General features: G+C 38.2%; 1 protein-coding gene across 2 annotated transcripts in view; it reads right to left on the bottom strand.

The window, feature by feature from the left end:
- SH3GL2 (SH3 domain containing GRB2 like 2, endophilin A1) overlaps positions 1-21,481 on the bottom strand; it is a 281,525-nt gene that overhangs the window by 115,693 nt on the left and 144,351 nt on the right. For both annotated transcript variants that reach the window (XM_049618819.1, XM_049618736.1), the window contains exon 2: positions 8,891-8,959. In XM_049618819.1, coding sequence (XP_049474776.1) covers positions 8,891-8,959 — 69 coding nt within the window. The remainder of the gene's footprint in view (positions 1-8,890; positions 8,960-21,481) is intronic.

The raw sequence follows: 21,481 nt of genomic DNA, 5'->3' as shown, positions 1-21,481 counted from the left end.
GCACAGGTGTGTGTACACACGTACACACACACACACACACACACACACCTCAGGGAAAAAAACTAAAGAAACAAACACATATGGCCCAATAATCAATTCAGTATAAAATAAATGTAAATAAAAGTTAAAAAGGTAAAAAAAAAAAAAAAAAAAAAAAAGAAAGAAAAAGAAAAGGTGGAGATCATGAATCATATTTTGTTCCAGAGGCATTTATGGGATGTCTACAGTAGGCCAGGCATGGTGACAGGTTTGGGGGCTGAAAGAAAGAAAAATGCAGTATCAACTCTGTTTATTCAAGTACGAGATAGAACATTTTTATTTAACTTCTGAGGATATCCTAAGTATATAAAACTTTTGAGCAAACACTTCTAATCAATCCTTGAATTTTTGGTTCATTCCAAATAAAAATCCCAATCCTACAGTCTGTATCTGCAAAATTTTGAATGGTCAGCATTTGCATTCAGCAGGTCAGCATGTCCTCTGTTGGGCCCTCCTCCCTACATGAAGAGTCTGTGTGGATCCACTCCACATTTCCCCATAAAATGCTTTCCTTATCAACATGGGTGGTCCACTCACTCACTCTACAGGGTACATTACTGACAAAGACAAATGCATCCTCCTATTCAAGGTACATGTGTGGGATAAATGATATAGATAGGCGTGAAAGAAATTTTTGATGGTAGAATTGCAGATATCAATTAAGCCCACGGGGATTTTACTGTTATGTTTTAACTGGAGTTCAAGAGCTCCTCTCTCAATTCCAAGAAGTTTTTGAGTAACATACTATACACCTACATATAAAATCAGCCTTTTATGGATGGGTTAAGTATCTTTCATAATCAGAAACCAAACCATAAACCATCAGAAGATTATATCTTTCAGTTTGGTTTTTCAATACTTAATAATTTCCTATTCTATGGCAGTCATATTGTTTTGTGTGTAAGGAGTTTCCTATTATTGTAATTAACAGAGGAGAACACTTTTCTTGTGGGGTTATCATGGGATAAAATTACCTCAAGAAGCACTCCTATTTCAGAGATGCCTGTCACATAGGACATGTACCATGTCCTTCCGGTTGACTTGAGTTAGGAATATGCCTTAAGTGTGACCATGTACCAAGTAGTGTTTAGTACTACAGCGGGCAGGGGTTCCCTGGAGTTGTGCAGTACAGGACTTGCATGGCCATATGTGGAAGTACTGGCAGTATTAGCAGAATACCAATCAACCACTATGTACTCAATGTCATGGAAGTGAATTAAGGGTTGTGTGCACAACAAACATGCTAAAAGTCCAGGTTACATTCATGACAGGAGGAAAACGCAGATCTCCTAAAGACTACATGATAGGGATAAGGGAATTGGATGTCAAACGTGTATCCAAAGATCCTGTGTGGCTATGGTGGGAGGAAACAATTCTAAAGTTCAAGGTGTCTAAGAGAGTGAACCAGAGGAACTGACCATTTGATATTCTGAAGTCATCTGCTACTAGGATGCTAACCACTTCTAACTTTCCCCCATATCTGCCCTCAATCATAATTATGCCCAGCATCATCATAAAGCATTTTCTACTTGTCAGAAATCATTCTAAGAATTTTAAATACCTTTACAATTTAATTCTAAGAAACCCTGTGAAATAGATACAGAGAGGTTAACAAACTTACCCAACTATGGCTCTAGAGATAGTGTTCTTAAGTACCACACTGTAACTTTTTGCAAGAATAAGCTCCCCATAGAAGGACAAGGAACAGAAACATCTCCCAAATGAAGGAAGAGCACAAGTCAGAGCTGCAAGCCTCTTTATAACATCCCCCAGATGGGGCTGGGGATCTAGTAGTGGCCAACAACACAGGAGCAGGAGGGAAACACCTGCCATCCCGTCTTCTGGGCGGTTTTTTGGTGGTGGTGTTTTTTTTAAGTTGTCAAAGTCTGTGGAAACTTCATTCACAAGAACTATTCTACCCTGGGCATCTGCAAAAGGGAGGCTCTCCGACACTGAGCTGTTTGGCTACAAGCCCTGAGTTACACAGGCTTCTCTACAGAGGCTGGATACCAGAAGTGCATATTTGGGGTGGTCCACAGAGTGGTCAGCAAGGAAGGTGTGAAAAATGGTTCTGATTTGGGGTATGGAACCCCCTTTCCCTTCTGGGCTCTTTAAATACACAGCTCAACTACTCAGGCTCTATTAATAGAGCCACTAGCTTGGCAAATGCCAGTGGTCTTAGGGGAGACACAGAACAGCGATGCCAATATTCGAGTATTAAGTTTGGTTCCCAGTGTGGAAATCAATCTTCAAAGGGAAGTAGGAATAAAAACTATCCAGTGTTCCCTGTGGTTTGACAGGGAACTTCCACGAAGGAGTCCATGCCACCCTGAGATCGTTATAGACTTTTTCTGCCCAACAAGGCAGATTCCTTCAACACTTTTAGTTACCTAAGCTATATATCACCATAAAACAAGCTCTAGCCAAACCCATTTGATCAGATCATAAAACAAAATTCACTTGAAATCCACTTCTGAAAACAACTTCATCCAATATATTTACTTATATACAGCGTTCACAAGAAATATCTCAAACAGAGAACAGCTTATCAGCAAATTCATTCACTAGCTCTTGCTCTTGATTTTACTCTGACAGATGTCACTTGATAAAGAACAGAGACTACAAGAGCATCTAATCCAAAGCCTTGATGTTTTAAATGTGCAAGTCTGAACTCGGAGAACGGAAATAAACTATCTGAGGTCACAGACCCATTATAGCTATGACGGGAAGAAAAGTAGTTCAAAGGTCATGGATCAGAGATTTTCTAAGAAAGACTGACGGAGGAACTAAACAGACTAATGGCCATCTGCAGGTAGGAGGCTGACCAAATTCTAGCTTCTTTCCATTTGTGTCATTGCTAAGAATGTCTCAGAGTCTTTCTGATAAACTATGCTGTGTTTTGGTGGTCATAGAAAGGCTGAGGGGTCAGTACTCTGTGAGAACCTTGAGTATGACTTATTAGGTACTTGCTAGGAAGCTATATATATACTTAAACTGGATTTGTCCAAGCACATATTCTCTTATTAATAGGCCCGATATAATTAATATGTACTAAGACTTCCACTTAAGTAATTTATCATACCTTTCAAGGGCTCATTCTCATTTGAGGACAACAGTTTAGCTCTGAACTTATACAGTTAAAGATTTCCTTAACCCCCAAATTTTTCAATTACCTGAAAAAAAGTTTTGATGCATCCTAAATTACAACTTCCATTCCTGTGAGCTCCTGAGCATTTCTTTAACTAACTTTGTCTGGATGGTGGTAGGGAGTCATTAGGGAAGGCTGTTTAGAGGTGAAACTAAATATGTATAAAAATAGGCATGTTTTCAGGACATAAAAACTCAATGTAAGTTTTTTTCTGAAGGTAAAAGCATAGAGATATATTCTTCTGGTCATTTTTCCTCAATTTTCTCAATACCAGGATTTTAGCAATGCTCATACTTTAGAATCAGAAGGTTCTCCCTCCACGATCTAGTCTTGTGATTTACAACTTTGGGTAGCGAGAAAAATAGCTCTCTTAACCTGCTGTACTCACTGTAACATTTTTCTTCATCAAGAAAAGCAAGAGTTGGCAAACTATGGCCAGTGGGCCAAATCTGGGTCACTAGCTGTTTTTATATTTTTAAATGATTGGGAAAATTCAAAAGGAGACTACTATTTCATTGTACATAATAATGACATGAAATTCAAATTTCAGTGTCTTTAAATAAATTTGATTGGAACACAGCTATGCTCATTCCTTTTAGGCACCATCAATAATTGCTTTTGCTCTTCAATAGTGGAGATGAGAAGTTTCAACAGAGGCTACAGAAGCTCTCTGACCCACAAAGCCTAATATGCTTACAGAAGAAGTCTGCCAATCCCTTGCTAAGGTTCTATTTTCACCAATGTGTGCCACAGTGAATCTATGGATGCTGAACATTTCATCAGCTTCCCCAGCCTCTAGAGATAAGACACAACAGAATCAAAAGGTACCACATTGACTAGAATATGATTTTGTTCTGAGGCATCTGAATATTACCTTTTCCACTAGAGAAAAAGTAGACATTGCATCCTGAACTTAGCTGGCAACACACACGGACTATACAGCATTCTTTGTGGGGCAAAAAAAGAATTAATGATATGACTTTATACTGTCAGATACTCCATCATCCCAGATGCTGTCACAGGGAGGCAGGAGCAGAGTTTAAGAAAAAAAATTAAAAGATCTTAAAACGGAGCAGGACAGTGTGTAGGTTTGGTGATCAATAATAAACAGATGAATTAAGCATCCACTCGGACATGGCGTAACTCACAGTTACATGCCATATGAACACTAAATCTTTTGAAAATCTTAATTTTTCTATCACTGAAGTTAAGAAAATGAACCTTTTAAGAATGCACACGTACCCACTTAATGAGAACCCTGAATGAGACACCTAATTAAGCAAGTCACAGAGACATAATGGAATCAGTACCCTGGGAAAGTTTGTCTGGCAGTAAGATACAGGCTGGCCCAATAAGGATGTTTTAATAGTTCCCTACTGGCTCAGAAGAATTAATGTACCTGTTCCCAAATTGCTCTGCTTTCTAGCAGTTATCTGGTATTTGGAAAGCCTGATTAATAGTGTGTTGAAAAACAAAAATAAACAAGGCATTAGGCTGAGATTTCCCCAATGTATTTTTTTGCTAATCTTCACAGGCATTACCTTTAATGAGTATCAGCATGGAAGTATATTGTAAACACACAGCTGAGAAGAACCTTGACTTCCCTGAATTTCAGGATTACCAGAAAGCTGTTTTTAGAGCTCATCTTGTCTGGGGCTCTTACCCATCTTACAAGTATACCAGTGAGTGAGGGTCTTAGTACAGTCATCCACACCTTCTGTTTTACCACCACGTCCATGAAAAATACATTCACAGTCATGACAGACTCCAAAGGGTGTGCTCACATATGTTTTACTCTGAGTGTGCTGGCCCAGACTCTACTCCTTCCTTCTTCATTTGAGATAAATCGCCAGAGTTCAATCCAGTGGTATTATTTAAATGTGCCGTTATTAGTTCCAAATTACTTGCCACAATACTCAAGAGATGATGACTAGTGTGCTTCACACCACTTCACAAGGTGATTTTAGCCTCTGCTTAAACATGGACAAGGACGGGGAATTCAGTTATAGCCATGGCTTCCTTTTTTTAAGCAGCTCTGAGAACCAGAAGTTCTTTCATACATTGAGCCTGACTCTATCTCTTCACAGTTCCTACTCATTAATTCTATTTCTACCACTTGGAGTTGGATAGAAAGCTGTAACAACCCCCCTCCACCCAATGACTAATTAAGTGTATGAAGATGATGACCATGGACATTCATTTCTGACTTTTCCCCACATCCCACTCTGCCAACAACCCACTCTTTCACACTTTCACATGGAACGGCTTTCTTCCCATTCTTCTCCAACCTCCTGCTTGTCTTAAAATTGGAGGCAGCCCTTAAGAATTCCATTCTCACTGAAGTGGTATACAACCACATTTCCAACCATATGACCTCTTCTGGTTTCAAGAAAAGAGATTTCCCAAGATACTTTTCATGCTCCGAAAAGGGACACTACACTCCTCCTATATGCAGGGCAAGAGAAAATTGTAGCATTTAGCTCAGGCACCCTCTGCTCTAGGAAGCTTCCACCAATCTAACCAACCTGAGCTAGGTCTTCCATGGGAATCTCCACAGGGTGCCAAGCACCATGTCCTGTAAGCCACATTTCTTCCATCAAAACTGGAAGTCCCTTGATGGCAAGAACTGTGCCTTAATCATCTTTGTATTCCTGATGCCCAGCACAACACTTTGTACAAGGAGGACGCATTTACGGATATACCATATGAATTAATGAATATAACCACACACACGCACACACACCTACGAAACCACAGTATCACTGCAGCAACAGATGGAGATTTAAGAAGGAATTACAGATCCTCAAATTCTAGAACTCTAGAACTTCCTCTTGACAAAAAATCTGCAGCTTCTCAATAAACATATCTACAAGATGCCTATACCACAGTAAGAACTTTAGTCTGTATTTAACATATCTTGTAAGCAACAGATACCATTTAAAACTAAAACATAAACAATTCTAGGCAAGGTATTTAAGGGGAGGAAAGAAGTGGCTATAGGCAGGGGTCCTGCAGAGATAACAGAGTTGCAGGGTTCCACCCAATCAGCTCTGGGAGCCGTGAGTGCTAAGAGACCCAAGTGTGATTTTATTGCATCTTGGCAGGAGAGTGGCTGGGGTGGCTGATTAGAGAAACAACATCTAGGAATACCCACTTCTCTTTCCAACTAGTGCTGCTTGATGCAAACCTCTAATTTATTTCATTTTGTTGCCTAATTGCATCTCTGAGAATGATCTGAACAAAGGTCTCTTTACCCAAAATGCCTGATGATCAGAAAACTGACTGTGGACAGGTGATTCTTCTGTAAGCTTGGGAATGCCGAGCTAAAATATTTTTGTGAGTCATTAATAAATTAACAGGAGAGAAAAGATTTGAGATTCCAAATCCAAGGCATGTGCTTTCCAGTTATCACAGAAATCTTTACCTTTAATGCAAATTGAGCATAGGTAGAGTTTAAAATGTGCACAGTGCCATAGGTAAGACAAACAAATATGTGTAGTAAAATGAAATAAACTAACTTCCACACTGCTCTGAAATGTAAATCTCTCAATTTACTTAGAGATAAACCCAAATATAAAACCAAAGGTGTGTTCCTCAAATAATCAGCAAAAGTTTTTCCCCCCCACCAGGAATATCTTTTTTGAGACAAAAGCTTCAGAAACTAATTATTTTCTAGGAAATAGGAGAAATAAACCTTACCTTTGAGCCCAGAGATGCCTTTGAGTCTTTGCCTGAAGGAAAATACTTACAAGATCTTCTTTCATTTCAATTAGTTTGCAAGATGGGCATGGATTCAAAGGCTTAATTAGTTGCTCAGTGATAAATTCTACTCTATTCTCTAAATTTCCTGTTCTTTTTAGTTCCATTTAAAAAATGGAAAGTTTGTCTTAGCTTAGTCAATGAGCTACCTAACTTATTATCTTTAGTCCTGGCAGACGCTGAAAGCTCAACTCAAATTCTGACTCCTTGGTTCTGAATTCCTCAATGCCTGACTAATCTGTCATTAACAACATGGCACCAGGGAGGATGTTATAAATTCTCTCCTGAGGGGAGAGGGACGAATCAAAGGATAAGGAAGGGGGGATTAAGAAATAATGGCTGGAGACAGAAGCTGGTGCAAATTAACAGACCCACAGGGCAGCTTCTTATGAGGTGTGAGGAACCCCAATATTACAGGGAATAGAGGAATCCAGTCATTCTAGGCAAATGTATCAGTATCTGTTCTCAGATGCTGTAGAAAACAAAGGGGTAGAATACCATTTCCAGAACTATGAACACCAGAGAGTACTAGCTTTGGTTCATCGGGCAGTACTGAGAACTGTCCAGAGATGAGAAATAAGGATCAATGCAGATTTTAATTGCCCCAGTGGGGGCAAATAGCTATCAGGTATTAGGTGTAAGAGGCTGGACTCCCAGACTTCTGGTTGGGCCTCACGACTCTTGTATTAAATCTCCTCTCTAGTGGGTACCTGTGCTATCAGTGAGATCTGTCTCAAGAACTCGGCCAGAATGATCAGTTACATTAACACTACACAATCTCATCTCATAAGACCCCTCTCCCTTGGCAACTCATTTTTTTTTCCAGGAACTCAAATGGGTCCTGTTCTCTCTTACTTGCTGTTTCTTTTATAGAAACATTAATTTCTAATAATTCGTGCTCATTCTGTTCACTGCTGTATCCTACATGCTTGCCTGATAGAAGCACAAAATAAGAATTTGCTGAATTCATCAATGAACTCAAAAGAAAGAACTGAAAAAGACAAAGTACAAAGCACCTAAGCAACTTTCTTCGTTTGGCTCTTCACACAAAGACCACAAATGGCAAAACTGAGGCAGCCTACTGGAACTGATGTGACCTAAGTAAAAATGCAGTTTTCCAGGTACTATAGGCTTTTGACATCCTCTCTGTTCAAGTACAGGGTTTGTATTGCCAGATCCTTTACCCATCAGTTGAACACCAGAAACAATTCTTTGCAACACGCAACACACACTCTTCACCATAAGCCTAGATTATCACTTGCTATGAACCGTCTCAAAGAGAAAATACAGCGATGTTACAAGAGAAACGAAATGGGCTATTCTGTTTGCCACTTCCACCCTCACCTGCTGAGAATCAGCTTTTAGGCAGAACACTAAATGATTTACTTTATTTTTCATCCTTAACACAAGTCACCCAACTAGGGATTAGTATTCTCATTTTACATTTACACAAAAATAAGAGACTCAGAGCAATAAACTGACTTGTGGGTCAAGCAGTTCAAGGGCACCATGGCCAAGCCCACAGGTCCCTTCATGCGTACTGTCCACCACACCTGCTGCCATCACATGGCCCTGCCCAGAGGTCCACCAAGGCCAGGCAGTAACTCAAACTCTCCCAGACACTCAGGACACCATTTTCCACCTTCCCCTATTTTCTTCACACCCCACCCCCCATTCAAGCACAACTTCATGTTGTCCTATTTGGAAAATTAATGATAAAATCCACCAGGAAAGTACATTTTGACATTTCACCTTTGCTGAAGCTTTGTTCTCAGTACAAAGGGAAGAGAGGATACTTTGCGTCTTCTGTTTTAAAATATACACTAAAAGGAGAGTATATTTTACAATAACAAGATGCATTTTCAGGTACCAGAGGAGAGCCCTTCCCCTCTCAGTATGCTAGACAATTTTATGTTAAAGGGAGCTCTAAGGGTCAAGACTTACCCGCTCCATCTCTTTGAAGTCATCGTCCAGCTTGGTTCCTTCAGCTCCTCCAACCTTCTCACTCACTTTCTAAAGAAAACAAGCAAAAAGGAGAATTATTATAAATAAAGTTTCTTTTCAAAATGTGTGTTAACAGTTTCAAGCACTTTCACAAACATCATCTAATATTATTTTCCCTACAGCCATTCTCTGACATGGGGGACAGTCCTATTTTCATAGGAGGAAACTGTGGCTCAGAAGGTTTAAACAATTTGCCAAAGACCAGGCACCCAGTAGGTATTGAAACAAGAATTTTAACTTATTTCTTCTGCTTTCAACCCCAGTGTTCTTTATTATATACATCATTATATAACTACCTAATCACTAACATTTGCCTTTTGAAAGTTCTGAGGGACAACAGCATCATACAATCATCATTTCCCTCTGATAATGGATCTAAAATGCTACCTAGGTAGAAAATTGCTACTTCTTCCATCTATTTCTCCATGGGTTAGTGAACAGATAATCACAAGCATCTATCAAACTGGTAAGAAAAAAAAATCAGCCCAGCTGATCTTCAGATGAAAGGGCTTGAATACTAATCTTATAAAGCTTCCTGTAGCTGTCTATATCCTTATAAACATGAGATAAACCTTATAGAAAGAAGTTAAGGGTATTTCTTTGCTACCCAATCAATTCCCATTATTATACATTTTATATTCATTAATTTATGCATTCAAATGGTCATTTTCCATATGTAGAATTCATGTTTATTAAAAAGTTAAATATCCTATTTTGTTCTGAAATAAAGATTTAAATTAAATCTAATAAAAATTTATGAATGGATCACAAGAAAAATACCTTAGTTTCATCAAAGGCAGGAATATTAAATGCTAATGACTCGAGACTTCTGTTGCTCTTAACATATTCTAATTATAAAGGTAGTTAGATGCTTTTTACAAAGATGTCACTGTATTAAAGTTATCACACACAGATACTGAAGTATGAATTTTTATTTTCTTTAATAACCGCTGGATTGAAGGTCTCTGCAGAGAAGGCCACCACCAAGGCCAGACCTACAACAATCTCAGGACAACCTGGGTCATCTTGTAAGTTTGGTTTATCTCCTTCTAAAGGAGTCCTTGGATATATAGCTCTGTCTCCTGGCAATGGAAGCCCCGATATCCCCTTGCTGGGGGCTTTAGTGTATTCCTTTCTTTCTTTCTCTCTCTCTCTCTCTCTCTGTCTCTCTCTCTCTCCTTCACTCCTGCTTTCTGTTATCAGGAAAAGCTCTAGAAGAGACTAGTATTGGAGAAACTGAAAGTACGAATTCTATCACCACTCAGGACCTGCATACCAGATGCCACCCATTTCACCCCAGCATAAGTAACAGAAGGAATGTGTTGTGACGAATGGCCATGGCATGGACAGACTCCTCTACTCTTTTGTTATGAAAGAGTTGTTATGAAAATTAAATAGTGTATCAAGTATAAGAACCTATGTCTGAACCTACAAGACAGATGGTAAATTCTAGTTCCCTTCTCTCACCAATGAAGTATATACCTGCTTATAGTATCCTGGTTTCCCCAGTTGTTGTTTTTTTTTTTTTTTAACTGTAGTGTGAAATCTTGAGAAGAATCCAGCAATTTTCATTAACATAATACAACCGTAGGTAAATAAAGGTCGATTATTAAAAGTGTAAGGTTAATAAAAACAATATTAATATCTTTCATTTGTATAGCTGACACCTACTTTCACTTGCAATTTGTCATCTAATACGTGCATCACAAGAACTATGTAGATCACACATTATTCCCATGTCACAGATGAGAAAACTGAGGGTTGCATAAGTTAAATTTCCTATCCATGGTACAGATTGTTAGCTAGGAAGAAGTGGAACAAGGACCTGAATGCATTTTTTCCAAGCTAAACCGTAGACGCCTTTGCATCCCCAGCCTGGTTTGGGGGAGCTGTCCATGGTGTTGGCCTTCCCTGTCTGAAGTTCCATTAGATTCACTGCCTTAACCCTGGGTCCTTGACATCAACCCTCACTTAACCTGTGTCCTAAACGATGCTAGTTATCAATTATTTCAGCAGTCCATACAGATCTAGGATTTGCCTAGCATCAACACCACCTAATCAAAAGCCTGTGATCTGGGAAAGAAGTCAACTTCTTTGCCTGCTTTCTTAAAGATTTTTAACAAGCCAGAAATTGGGGTAGGGAGGTCCCAGAATTCAGTTTACAACTTTCTAGTGGGATCCAAGTGCCAGTGACTTGACATGAATGTTTGGAATTAAGTTCTAGAAAATTAGGAAATAGAAAGGCCTGACAGGTTATTAATAATCAAATTTTTCTATCAGCAAACAAATTTTTACTGTGATTTTTATAGGTTTACTCCCTTTCACTTTGTTCAGAGATGACAGTTTTAGCTCACATTTAGCCCCTCTTGTGTCTTATTATTCTTAAATTACATAGTTTTCAGTTAAATTTGGGCTGGGAAACTCTAGTCAAACTCCTACAAAATCAAAAAATATATACTGCATAGCCCTCAACCAACTCTCAGTTCTACCTTTCTCCAATGTCAAGGAACTCACTATATCTCAACATCCCATTTTGGTCAAAAACAGATCCTCCTATGACCTGTGAATGAGACATTTAATTTTTATTTACAAAATTGTCACCAAAAAATAGCCAAAAATGTCTCCATTTATGGTAACATTAGCAAATCCTGGTAATCCTGGGTTAATCACATTCTGATCATCTCTGGGGAATAAAATACGGCCCTTATCAAAAGCACAAGGCCTATATCACATTCAATCCCATAATGCTCAGCTGAGAATGATTTTAATTTCCCCCTTTTTGCATCTAAAAACAAGTTGGCATCACAATAGCTGACTCACTGTATCAAACAGAATAACAAATGGAATTACAATGGCCATTAATAATTTAGAACTAGTCCTATGACTCACACCAAGGGCAACTCATCAGTCCATTGGCTTTAAATATTTGGTTTAAAATACTTAGTGTGGGTGTGGGTGTGAGTGCAGGTATGGGAGGAAGAGGTAGAGAGAAAGTTGGATTGAGCGATATTAAGCTCTTTCTCTTCTCTACAAAAGCTGATTTTGAACTGCTCTGAGAGAAACAGTTCACCAAACATACTAAATGAGGCTAGCAGTTAAGATTCTGGTACTGGTCTGATTGGTTGGCTGATATAAAAATTTCTTATCTAATTAGATTCTTGGAGAAAGCAATATTCAAAATGACATCTACATTGTTCTTGGGGCTATCTTCTTTTCAAGTCACAAAGGATCTAAGTATATCAAGGCATTGAATTAAACAGTGGGCTTAAATAACACTGACTCATTTCTTAGCAGTATAGCAAATATTTCCCCCTCCTGATCTTTAAATATCATTACTAAAACTTCTATCTTCTTATGAATGAGTCAAGGTGAGGAATATAGGCTCCCTGATCTTATCTGGCCAACAATGAATTTTGTTTTCCTTACCTAATACCATATACTTAAGAATAATTTCACCCTACTATTTTCCAGTGAGGTGGTCCCTAAAAACTAAGAATTCATAGTATTGAATATTTTTGGATACTGTTTAATGTACTTTGGCTAATATGCTAGCACTTGAGAAATTGATCACCTATTTAAATTTAAATGAACTTTGGGGCATCTAGATGGCTCAGTCGGTTAAGCTTTGGACTTTGGCTCAGGTCATGATCTCAGGGTTCATGAGGTCAAGCTCCACATCGGGCTCTGTGCTGACAGCTGGGAGCCTGAGGCCTGCTTCAGATTCTGTGCTTCTCTCTCTCTGTCCTTCCCCAGCTCTCTCTCTCTCAAAAATAAACATTAAAGAATTGTTTTTAAATTTAAATGAACATCAGCAAAAGGTATTTGAATCAAACAAAACAGTACAAATAAGCCAATATACTCCCCTATGCTACCCAAAACAAAACAAAAACATCAAACACATCAAACAACAACTCCTCTATTCAAAACTCTCAACTGTACCCACTTAACTACATCGAGAGCTTACACTTCTCATCTTATCTATTACACTCTACATATACTCTGTGTTTCAATCAAACCAGCAATTTCACCTTCCTCTATCTTACTCTCCATTGTATTCCTCATAACAGGTACTCAGCTAAGATCTGTGGAACTGAAGTACAATGTCTTTTTGTAAATATTAATGTTAGGTTGACAAGAGAAAGCATACAGTGAGGCAAATAAGACTTATCACCTCACTCAGGATGGTATTTCAAAAGGCACAACTTTCCAAAAAAAGAAAGAATACAGTCAATTCACATTTTAAATTAAAAGTCTTAATTCTGAGCCTGCAGTAGCGTTGTCTCATGCTATTTTTTCTCCATGTACCAAATAAGAAAAATGTCAAAGGGAACCAGTAGCAAGAGACAGCTTAAATAAATGACCACTGTTCACAGCCCAGAGGATGCTGCACTGCTTTCCAACAATGACTCATCCTCCTCCATACTAACTGTCACCTCTGGGAAGAAGACACCCCCCTCTAGTTACAGCTCTGATTCTTCCCTGCATTGTGTTTCATTTACTAAACACTGATGACTCAACTCCCATGTTTCTGACTGCCTTTACGGTGGTCTCCTTGAAAAATCACATCAGCGAAATTCATCAGACTTAATACCAAATTCATTCATACCACATATACCTGCAAAGTGACTTACTTCCTACTTCTCTGTTTTTGTTCAGTTCTGTTATTTTACATCATACAAAGCCAGGTTTCTTTACAATCCACCAAATGCACTGTGTTTATTCCCTCTGCCTTGTACATGGACCTATTTCCTTTTTCTATTTTTTAAATCCTACCAACTATTCAAAATGCTCACCCAGATTTCACCTTCTCTGTCATCTTGACTGCCCACCCTAGCAGGAAGTTATTAGACTTAATATGCATTCTTAATAAAGCATATCATCTGTTGGGACTACCTGGAACTGGCCACTTCATTAATAAAATTGCTGAAGATCTTTGCTCATCTGAATTTTAAGATGCTAAAGGCAGCAATCATATCTCCTGCTTCTTTGTCTAAAAATGTTTGAGACTGTGGTACCTAACACAGTGCTTGCAAAGTAGACATGCAATTACCAGTGGAAAAAATGATCTCAATGAATTATCCTAAGGTCAAAAATTGTACGTTAATTAAAGGAAGACCCTAAACTATGAGTTAGCACTGGTTCTGTACCTCCTTTCTGAGAGTTTAATCTCCCCTCTAAGTGTAATATCTTTTTCTCTACCAGTAACAGGCAAAAAATTAGAAAATTTAATAATTAAGGATAGTTTATTTATAGCCACGGTTAAAGAAAATTCTCTTCTAATTGTAACCATTCTACATTCACCTGCCAAATTACTTTCGGAACAATGATAATTAGTATCAATAATATATATTCTTCCCATTAATCCTGATTCTAAATATGTATGTATTTTAGTCTATATGCATGCGCACATATGTGTGTATAAATACACACACAGGCCAACATGTTCATGTGTGTGTGTGTGTATCCCCTCACATGAGAGAAAGTAATATAATAGTTTTCCCAAATTTTTACAAAATCAAAAATAATTTTATGATGTGCTGCACTATGTATTTATTCATATTAAAACAGAATTACTTTGACATTCCATAAGTTAATCACAGCTAGTTTGTTCAGAGCAAAAAGTAGAACTCATACACTATCCTGCCCATCTGCACTGTAGATCAACAAAATTATTTATATGTATAATGAAATCTCATTGACAAGGAAGTCAATGAGAGCCACTTGAATTAAGATTTTAGAAATGGATTTAGAATTGAGACATGAATTTGACCTTGACAATGACACCAAATGGTTGTATATAAAAGAAGATGCATAACTTCTTAGTGCCTCAATTTCTTCTCCTAAGAAATGAAAAACAACACCATTCAACACTGGGTGTTTTTTTTTTTTTTTTTTAAAGAATTAAATTGGAATGTACATATAAAGAGCACATTATAAACTATCAATAATCATTATTAAAATACGGGTTTATTATGTCTTAACGTGATCTTACTCATATGACAGGCAAAATTTTAAGTTGTTTTTTATATTTGGCTAAAAAAAACTAAGTTTAATGTAAATGCATTAAAGCACAACATTATTAATGTGCAAGTTCTTCAAGAAGTTATGATAACTACACCTGTGGGACACTGTATTGTTTTCCCAGTACTTGTAGAAAGGCATCACCTATGGTAATAAATAAAAGAAGCCCATACTCATGAAAGTTCTTTAATCATCATTAATAAGGTACCAAAAAATAAAAATTATACTTGATGACATACCAAATATTCAGAAGGAAACAGGAGAGTCAAAATTACAGCAGTACTTTCTTGATTATTTGGCTAAATACAAGTAGATCTTGTTTTTCCAGATGGTGGTATTCCCATGTTTGAAAGGCAGGGTGGATTCACTTCATGGAATATATAAGTTTCACACTAGTTTTTCTCAGTTGTCATTAAATTGGAATGCTTAAATGCCATGATGTTTTGGAAGTGAATTTCAAAAAAATATGTATTTTTTCCCATCCGGAAACTTCTAATTTTCTTAGAGAATGATTAAAGGCATTTTATCTATCTAAATTGGGTTAATTCTATTTCTTACTCTCAAATAGAATCTGTATATTGAATAGTGGTAAGTGTAAAGATTCCTCTTGCATAATGTAAAAACTAGTGACTCCTCCCCACCCCCAAGAATTCAAGAAGATGAAAACCGATTTTCTTTAAATATCTGAAGCTAAAAACTTTAAAATAAGCTTGGGTGAGTTAAGCACTTCACCCTATTTCTAGCTTCCAATCTTCCTATCTTGCTTCTGGTCAAATACTATATGGAAAATGTAGTAACTGATTTGCAGCATGTTATAATGATTTCTGGTATGATTCTCTGGGGTTAAAAGTAGTGACTTTCTAAGCCCTATTTCCCCAAGGTGAGAATTTCCCTTAGACTATGTAGCTAATTACTTGCATACACCCTTCAAAGGGCGTTAGCAGGATTAATCATAGAAGTTTCATGCAGAGCCTCAGCCCCTCCCCAGAAAGATCGTTTACACTATCACTTATGGTGTCATTTGCAAATGATCCTATTTTTGTCTTCTAGAAAATAAAAAAAGTATAAAAAATGTGCAGAATAAAAGAAAACCAGCATTTCTCTATTTTTCAACTTCCCAAATCATCTAGTTCCTTACCAGAGAAAGGGTAATTCTCCCCCATCAGAGGGGGAGAATATTTCCATAAAGTTTCCCATCTCTGACGATAGGAAAAAAGTACACATTTTCATAGTCCACTGCAATACATAAGCCATTGAAACTGAACAAAATACAAAAAGACAGTGTGTGCTAAAAATAGACTCTATACTTGAGGCCAGAATTATGTCATGTACTATTTTTAAAGTTCTATTTAAAGCTGAGTCATAAATTCTCTTGAGAAGAAAACAGAACTCAGAAAGAGAAATAAGAGGTACCAGTAATTTACTTGAGAATTCAGTCCTGTTAATAAATGACGTAGAACCTAATGTCTGATGACTCAGTTGATAAGGCAAGATGGAGTAGCCCTAGGCTTTCCTTGTAGGAGAAACTACTGGAAAGCCATTTTCTGTTTTGTGAAATGAAACCACAAAGTCACTGAGCTTCTGTTTCCTCATTCACAAAATGGGGCAGGCCCAGGGTATGCTCAGATAACCAGGAGAGTTCTAAGTTCTCTTACAATGAAAAATTTGATGTCTTTTCTGTGATGGTTAATTTGATGTGTCAGTTTGGCTAGTCTATAGTACGTAGCTTTTCAGTCAAACACTGATCTAGGTGTTGCTGTGAGAATATTCTATAGATGTGGTTAATATCCACAATCAGTTGACTTTAAGTAAAGGAGATTATCCTTAATGCAGTTGAGCCTAATCCAATCAACAAACTAAAAGGTCTTTAGAACAAAACTGAGGTTATCTTGGGAAAGAAGAAATTCTGCCTACATATCTCACTGGTTCTTTTTCTCTGGAGAACACTAATAGATACAATTTCTACCTGGTAGAGTGCTATTTATAGTACACCAAAGGTAGATAATAAACCAGGAAAAGTTCCTTTTCCTGGAAATGAGAAAATACCACGCAAAATGTTTGAAAAGAAAATGCTTTGTTACCCCCCTCCCCCAAATCAGGGTTATTTTGATGCAAATCCCATTCTGAAAAAAACAAAAAACAAAAATAAAAACAAATCACCTTTACTTTAATTCACCAAATGGAATGAATGCAAAAGTACTCAGTTTGAATGCCTACTATGTACCAAGGAGTTTGTTAGCACTGGAGGTTTTGTATGCAAATTTAAGACTTGGCACATGCTCTCTGGAAACTTACAGTTTGGTGGGATATATGGATACATAAACAAACCATTCCAATAAAATGGGGCAAGTGCATTAAAAAAAAAAAAAAGTAGACTGTAATCAGATCCTAGGATAGACAATTTGGTTGTAGCTTGATGAAAGTCAAGACTGGGGAAACCTTCCTGCAGCTGATACCTGTGCTGATTCTCAAATGAGAGTAAGTGAGATGGAAAAGTAGACACAGGATGAAGAAAGCTTTCTCAGGTAGAAGCTACTACACGACAAAAAGCAAACAAGCAAAAACACAGTATTTGCAGGAAAGTATAGATATTTCAGTGCCGCAAGATATCAGAATATAAAGGACGGTGTGACAAGAACTGAGGTTGTAGGAAGAAGGAGACATCAAGTGATAGTGGGCCATCTAGGCCATGCCAAAGACCTCAGTTTTGTTTTGAGTGTTAGTAAATAATGGAGTTGTGCATCACTACAACCTAGCTTTAAATAGTTTCATCACCCCAAGTGCCCATGTTCAGTCAATGCTCACTGCCATCCTTAGGCAACCACTTATCTGCTTTTCATCTCCATAATTTTACCTTTTCTAGAAATGCCATATAAATGCAAACATACAGTAGGTTATTTTATTATATATATATTTTTTTTTTTTTGAGAGAGAGAGAGAGAGAAAGAAAGAAAGAGAGAGAGAGAGAGAGAGAGAATGAATGAGCAGGGCAGGGACAGAGAGAGAAGGAGAAAGAACCCCAAGCAGGCTCTGCGCTTGTTAGTACAGAGACCGACGAGGGGCTCAAACCCATGAACCATGAGATCATGACCTGAGCCAAAGTCAAGACACTTAACTGACTGAGCCACTCAGATGCCTCAATAGGCAATTTTAAATATCTGGCCTCTTCCTCTAAGCATAAGGCATCTGAGATTCATCATGTTGTTACCTGTATCAATAGCTGAGTTCCATTTTATAGCTGAACAGTACTCCAATGCACGGTTATACCACATTTTGTGTATCCATTCTCCTGTTGATGGGACACCTGAACTGCTTCCAGCATGGGGCTATTATGAATAATGCCACTACGAATATTTGCATACATGTCTATGTGGATACATTTTTTATTTCTTTTGGGTAGAAACCTAGGAGTCGAACCACTGGGTCTTGTGGTAAACATATATTAAACTTTTTAAGAAACTGCCCAAATGTTTTCCAAAGTGACTTACCATAAGACCTTAGATTTTATCTCAGCATTAGTAGAAAGCCATTAGCAGGCTTTAAGCTGAGGAATGACGCAGCTAAATCAATTTTTAAATCATTAGATTACAAAGTGAAGACTTACTTGAAAAAAAAAAATGAGACTGGAGATAAAGACACCAGTCAGATTGCTACCAGAATCATACAGGTGGAAGATGAGGACGTGAACCAAGAACTCTGAGATTAAGGATGGACTCAGTAAATATTTAGGGCCTAAAGTAAGCAAGCAAACTTTGTGACCAGTTTGGTGTAAGAGAGAAGCAGAGAACTCTAAGATGATTCCCAGGTTTCAGACTTGAGCAAATGGATGGCTGAACACAAATGAACACAATCTATTTAAAGCAGGTTTAGATTCACTAGGTTTGAAATCCAAATACATATGTCCAGCAGGCAACTGAATATACGAGTCTGAGCTTGTAGGGAGAGGTCACGGCAAGAGACAGATATGTGGAGTCGGCACTGTATGTATATGTGACTTGTAAAACCAGAAAACCAGCAGATGAGATCGCTCAGGGAGAACATGTACCAGCAAGTGGTTATGGGTTAAGGAGGGAACCCTGAGCATCACCAATAATTAAGGGCTAGCAGAGGGGGAAACCAACAAAAAAGATCATGGGAAAAAAAAAAAAAAGCCACAAACAGAAACTACAGGGAAAACCTGGAAAGATAAGGATCAAAGAAAACAAGGAATTAGTTTCTCAAATGAAGTGTGAGCAAACCCACAGAATGGAAAAGGAGGACAGTGGGGTTGTGGTTGGAACAATCATTCCAAGAGCCATTAAAATTGTGACCATGCCAACTGCTATATATGTGATACAGGTTAGTGCAACGGGATCCAAGGCAAAATACATGTGACCTAAAGGCTACCAGGAATCAGACAACAGAAATACAACCTCCTGATTTTGTGTCTAGTATTTCTTCCATCTCTCTTTCTGCCTATAGAAGTATCATTTGGAACCACAGGACATGCCCATGAAAGGTAGAATAACTGACAGCTGTTGAGTCCCAGTTGTACTGCAGGGCAAGCAGCTTAGAATACGCTCCATTTCCATCACTGTGCTTGGACCGCCTTCCTCCACACATCCCAGGTAGGTACTTCAGCCTTGCAGAAGAAAACATCAGGGACAAACTGCAAGCAAACAGGTATCTGAAGATATCTGTGAGATGTCCTGCAAGTATTTCACACGCCAACATAATCGCTTTCCATATAGCATCGTGTATCACCAAATGTGGCAGCCAAGCTGTATTCTGAGGTAAACACTCTTCCTAAGCCAAAGGAAGCTAACATCACGCTCATAACAGCAGTAATAAATCATAAGCTTAACCTTAAATAACAACAGGGAAGAGATATGAAGAGACTTCAGAGATGGTCATAGAAGTGGATGGACAGCCACTGGATACCAGACCCACCATCTTATATAGAAAATCACTGACCTACTGACAAAGGAATTAAATCAGGAACAAAGAATAACCACACAAAACAGAAAGATGGATCCCTGTCTGAGATATCAAGTTTGATAATTCACATATGCAGAAATTCCATCATCTGAACGAAATGTTTAAAAAGCACCTTAATGACAGAACACATACACAGATATAGATTTGATTTATAATCCTGGACAGAATTTCCTGAATGTTAAGCAGCCCATCACTGCCTGCAAAGGCTTTGCACTGACAGATGCACCAATCTGCTTGTGCTCCAAGCTTCAAGGTCTGCTGCCTGTGCTGAAGACAACTCTCTGGAGACTCACACCTTGCAAGCTCATGCTGAAGTCAGAAGGGAAGTGGTGGAGGCTGCCCCCATCACGTCCACTCCTGGTTTGCTTTTCTACACGCAATCTCTAGTATTAGAACTTCACGTGTCCTCTGCTGCTGCAGGGTATACGTAACAGGAAAGGCAGCTACAAGAGCCGGAGCACGTATTCAGAGTAATGTCACCGTATCCCACACCATCTAAGAGCTAACTTGGTCCCTCTTTCCCAATATGCTTTCAAGGTGGGGTGTGGATAGAAACTACTGACTTTATTGTCTCATTTCCTACTGCCTCAATCAACTATATATGGATAGTTGCATTTCATACTCCTTTACACACACACACACACACACACACACACACACACACGGCACTTGATAAACAATAGGAAAATATTTTTCTACAGGTTTAGAGTTGCTCAGAGTTGTACATTTAATTGGGGAAAGGCTCTAAACACTATTCAAACATTCCAAACTAGCACTAATGGCTTCCTTTTCTTTTCAGCCCAGTGCTTTTCAATCACTTGGGAGACTTTCTCTTAAATGAGATGACTGCTTGCAAAGCTCTAATAAAAATATACCAAAAAGTAAAATGGAAAGCATACAGGAAAGAATATTTTCTTTTTAATTCTCCTCAAGCATTCAGGGACTCTTATAAGCTGTTATTTGTTCAAGTTAGACATGAGAAGGGACAGAGGGCTATTTGGAAGAGAGACTTTTAAGAAGAGGCTGGGTACCTCTTCTCATGACAGGGAAAATGCGAAACCAAATATATATTAAGAAAGGGGCCTACAACAGGCACATGAAAAGATGTTCAACGTCGCTCCTTATCAGGGAAATACAAATCAAAACCACACTCAGATATCACCTCACGCCAGTCAGAGTGGCCAAAATGAACAAATCAGGAGACTATAGATGCTGGAGAGGATGTGGAGAAACAGGAACCCTCTTGCACTATTGGTGGGAATGCAAATTGGTGCAGCCGCTCTGGAAAGCAGTGTGGAGGTTCTTCAGAAAATTAAAAATAGACCTACCCTATGACCCAGCAATAGCACTGCTAGGAATTTATCCAAGGGATACAGGAGTACTGATGCATAGGGGCACCTGTACCCCAATGTTTATAGCGGCACTCTCAACAATAGCCAAATTATGGAAAGAGCCTAAATGTCCATCAACTGATGAATGGATAAAGAAATTGTGGTTTATATACACAATGGAATACTACGTGGCAATGAGAAA

The sequence above is a fragment of the Panthera uncia genome, chromosome D4, assembly GCF_023721935.1.
Source record: "Panthera uncia isolate 11264 chromosome D4, Puncia_PCG_1.0, whole genome shotgun sequence".
Lineage (NCBI taxonomy): Eukaryota > Metazoa > Chordata > Mammalia > Carnivora > Felidae > Panthera > Panthera uncia.
Note: the sequence above shows the minus strand (reverse complement) of the source record. Positions and strands in the feature narration are given on the sequence as shown.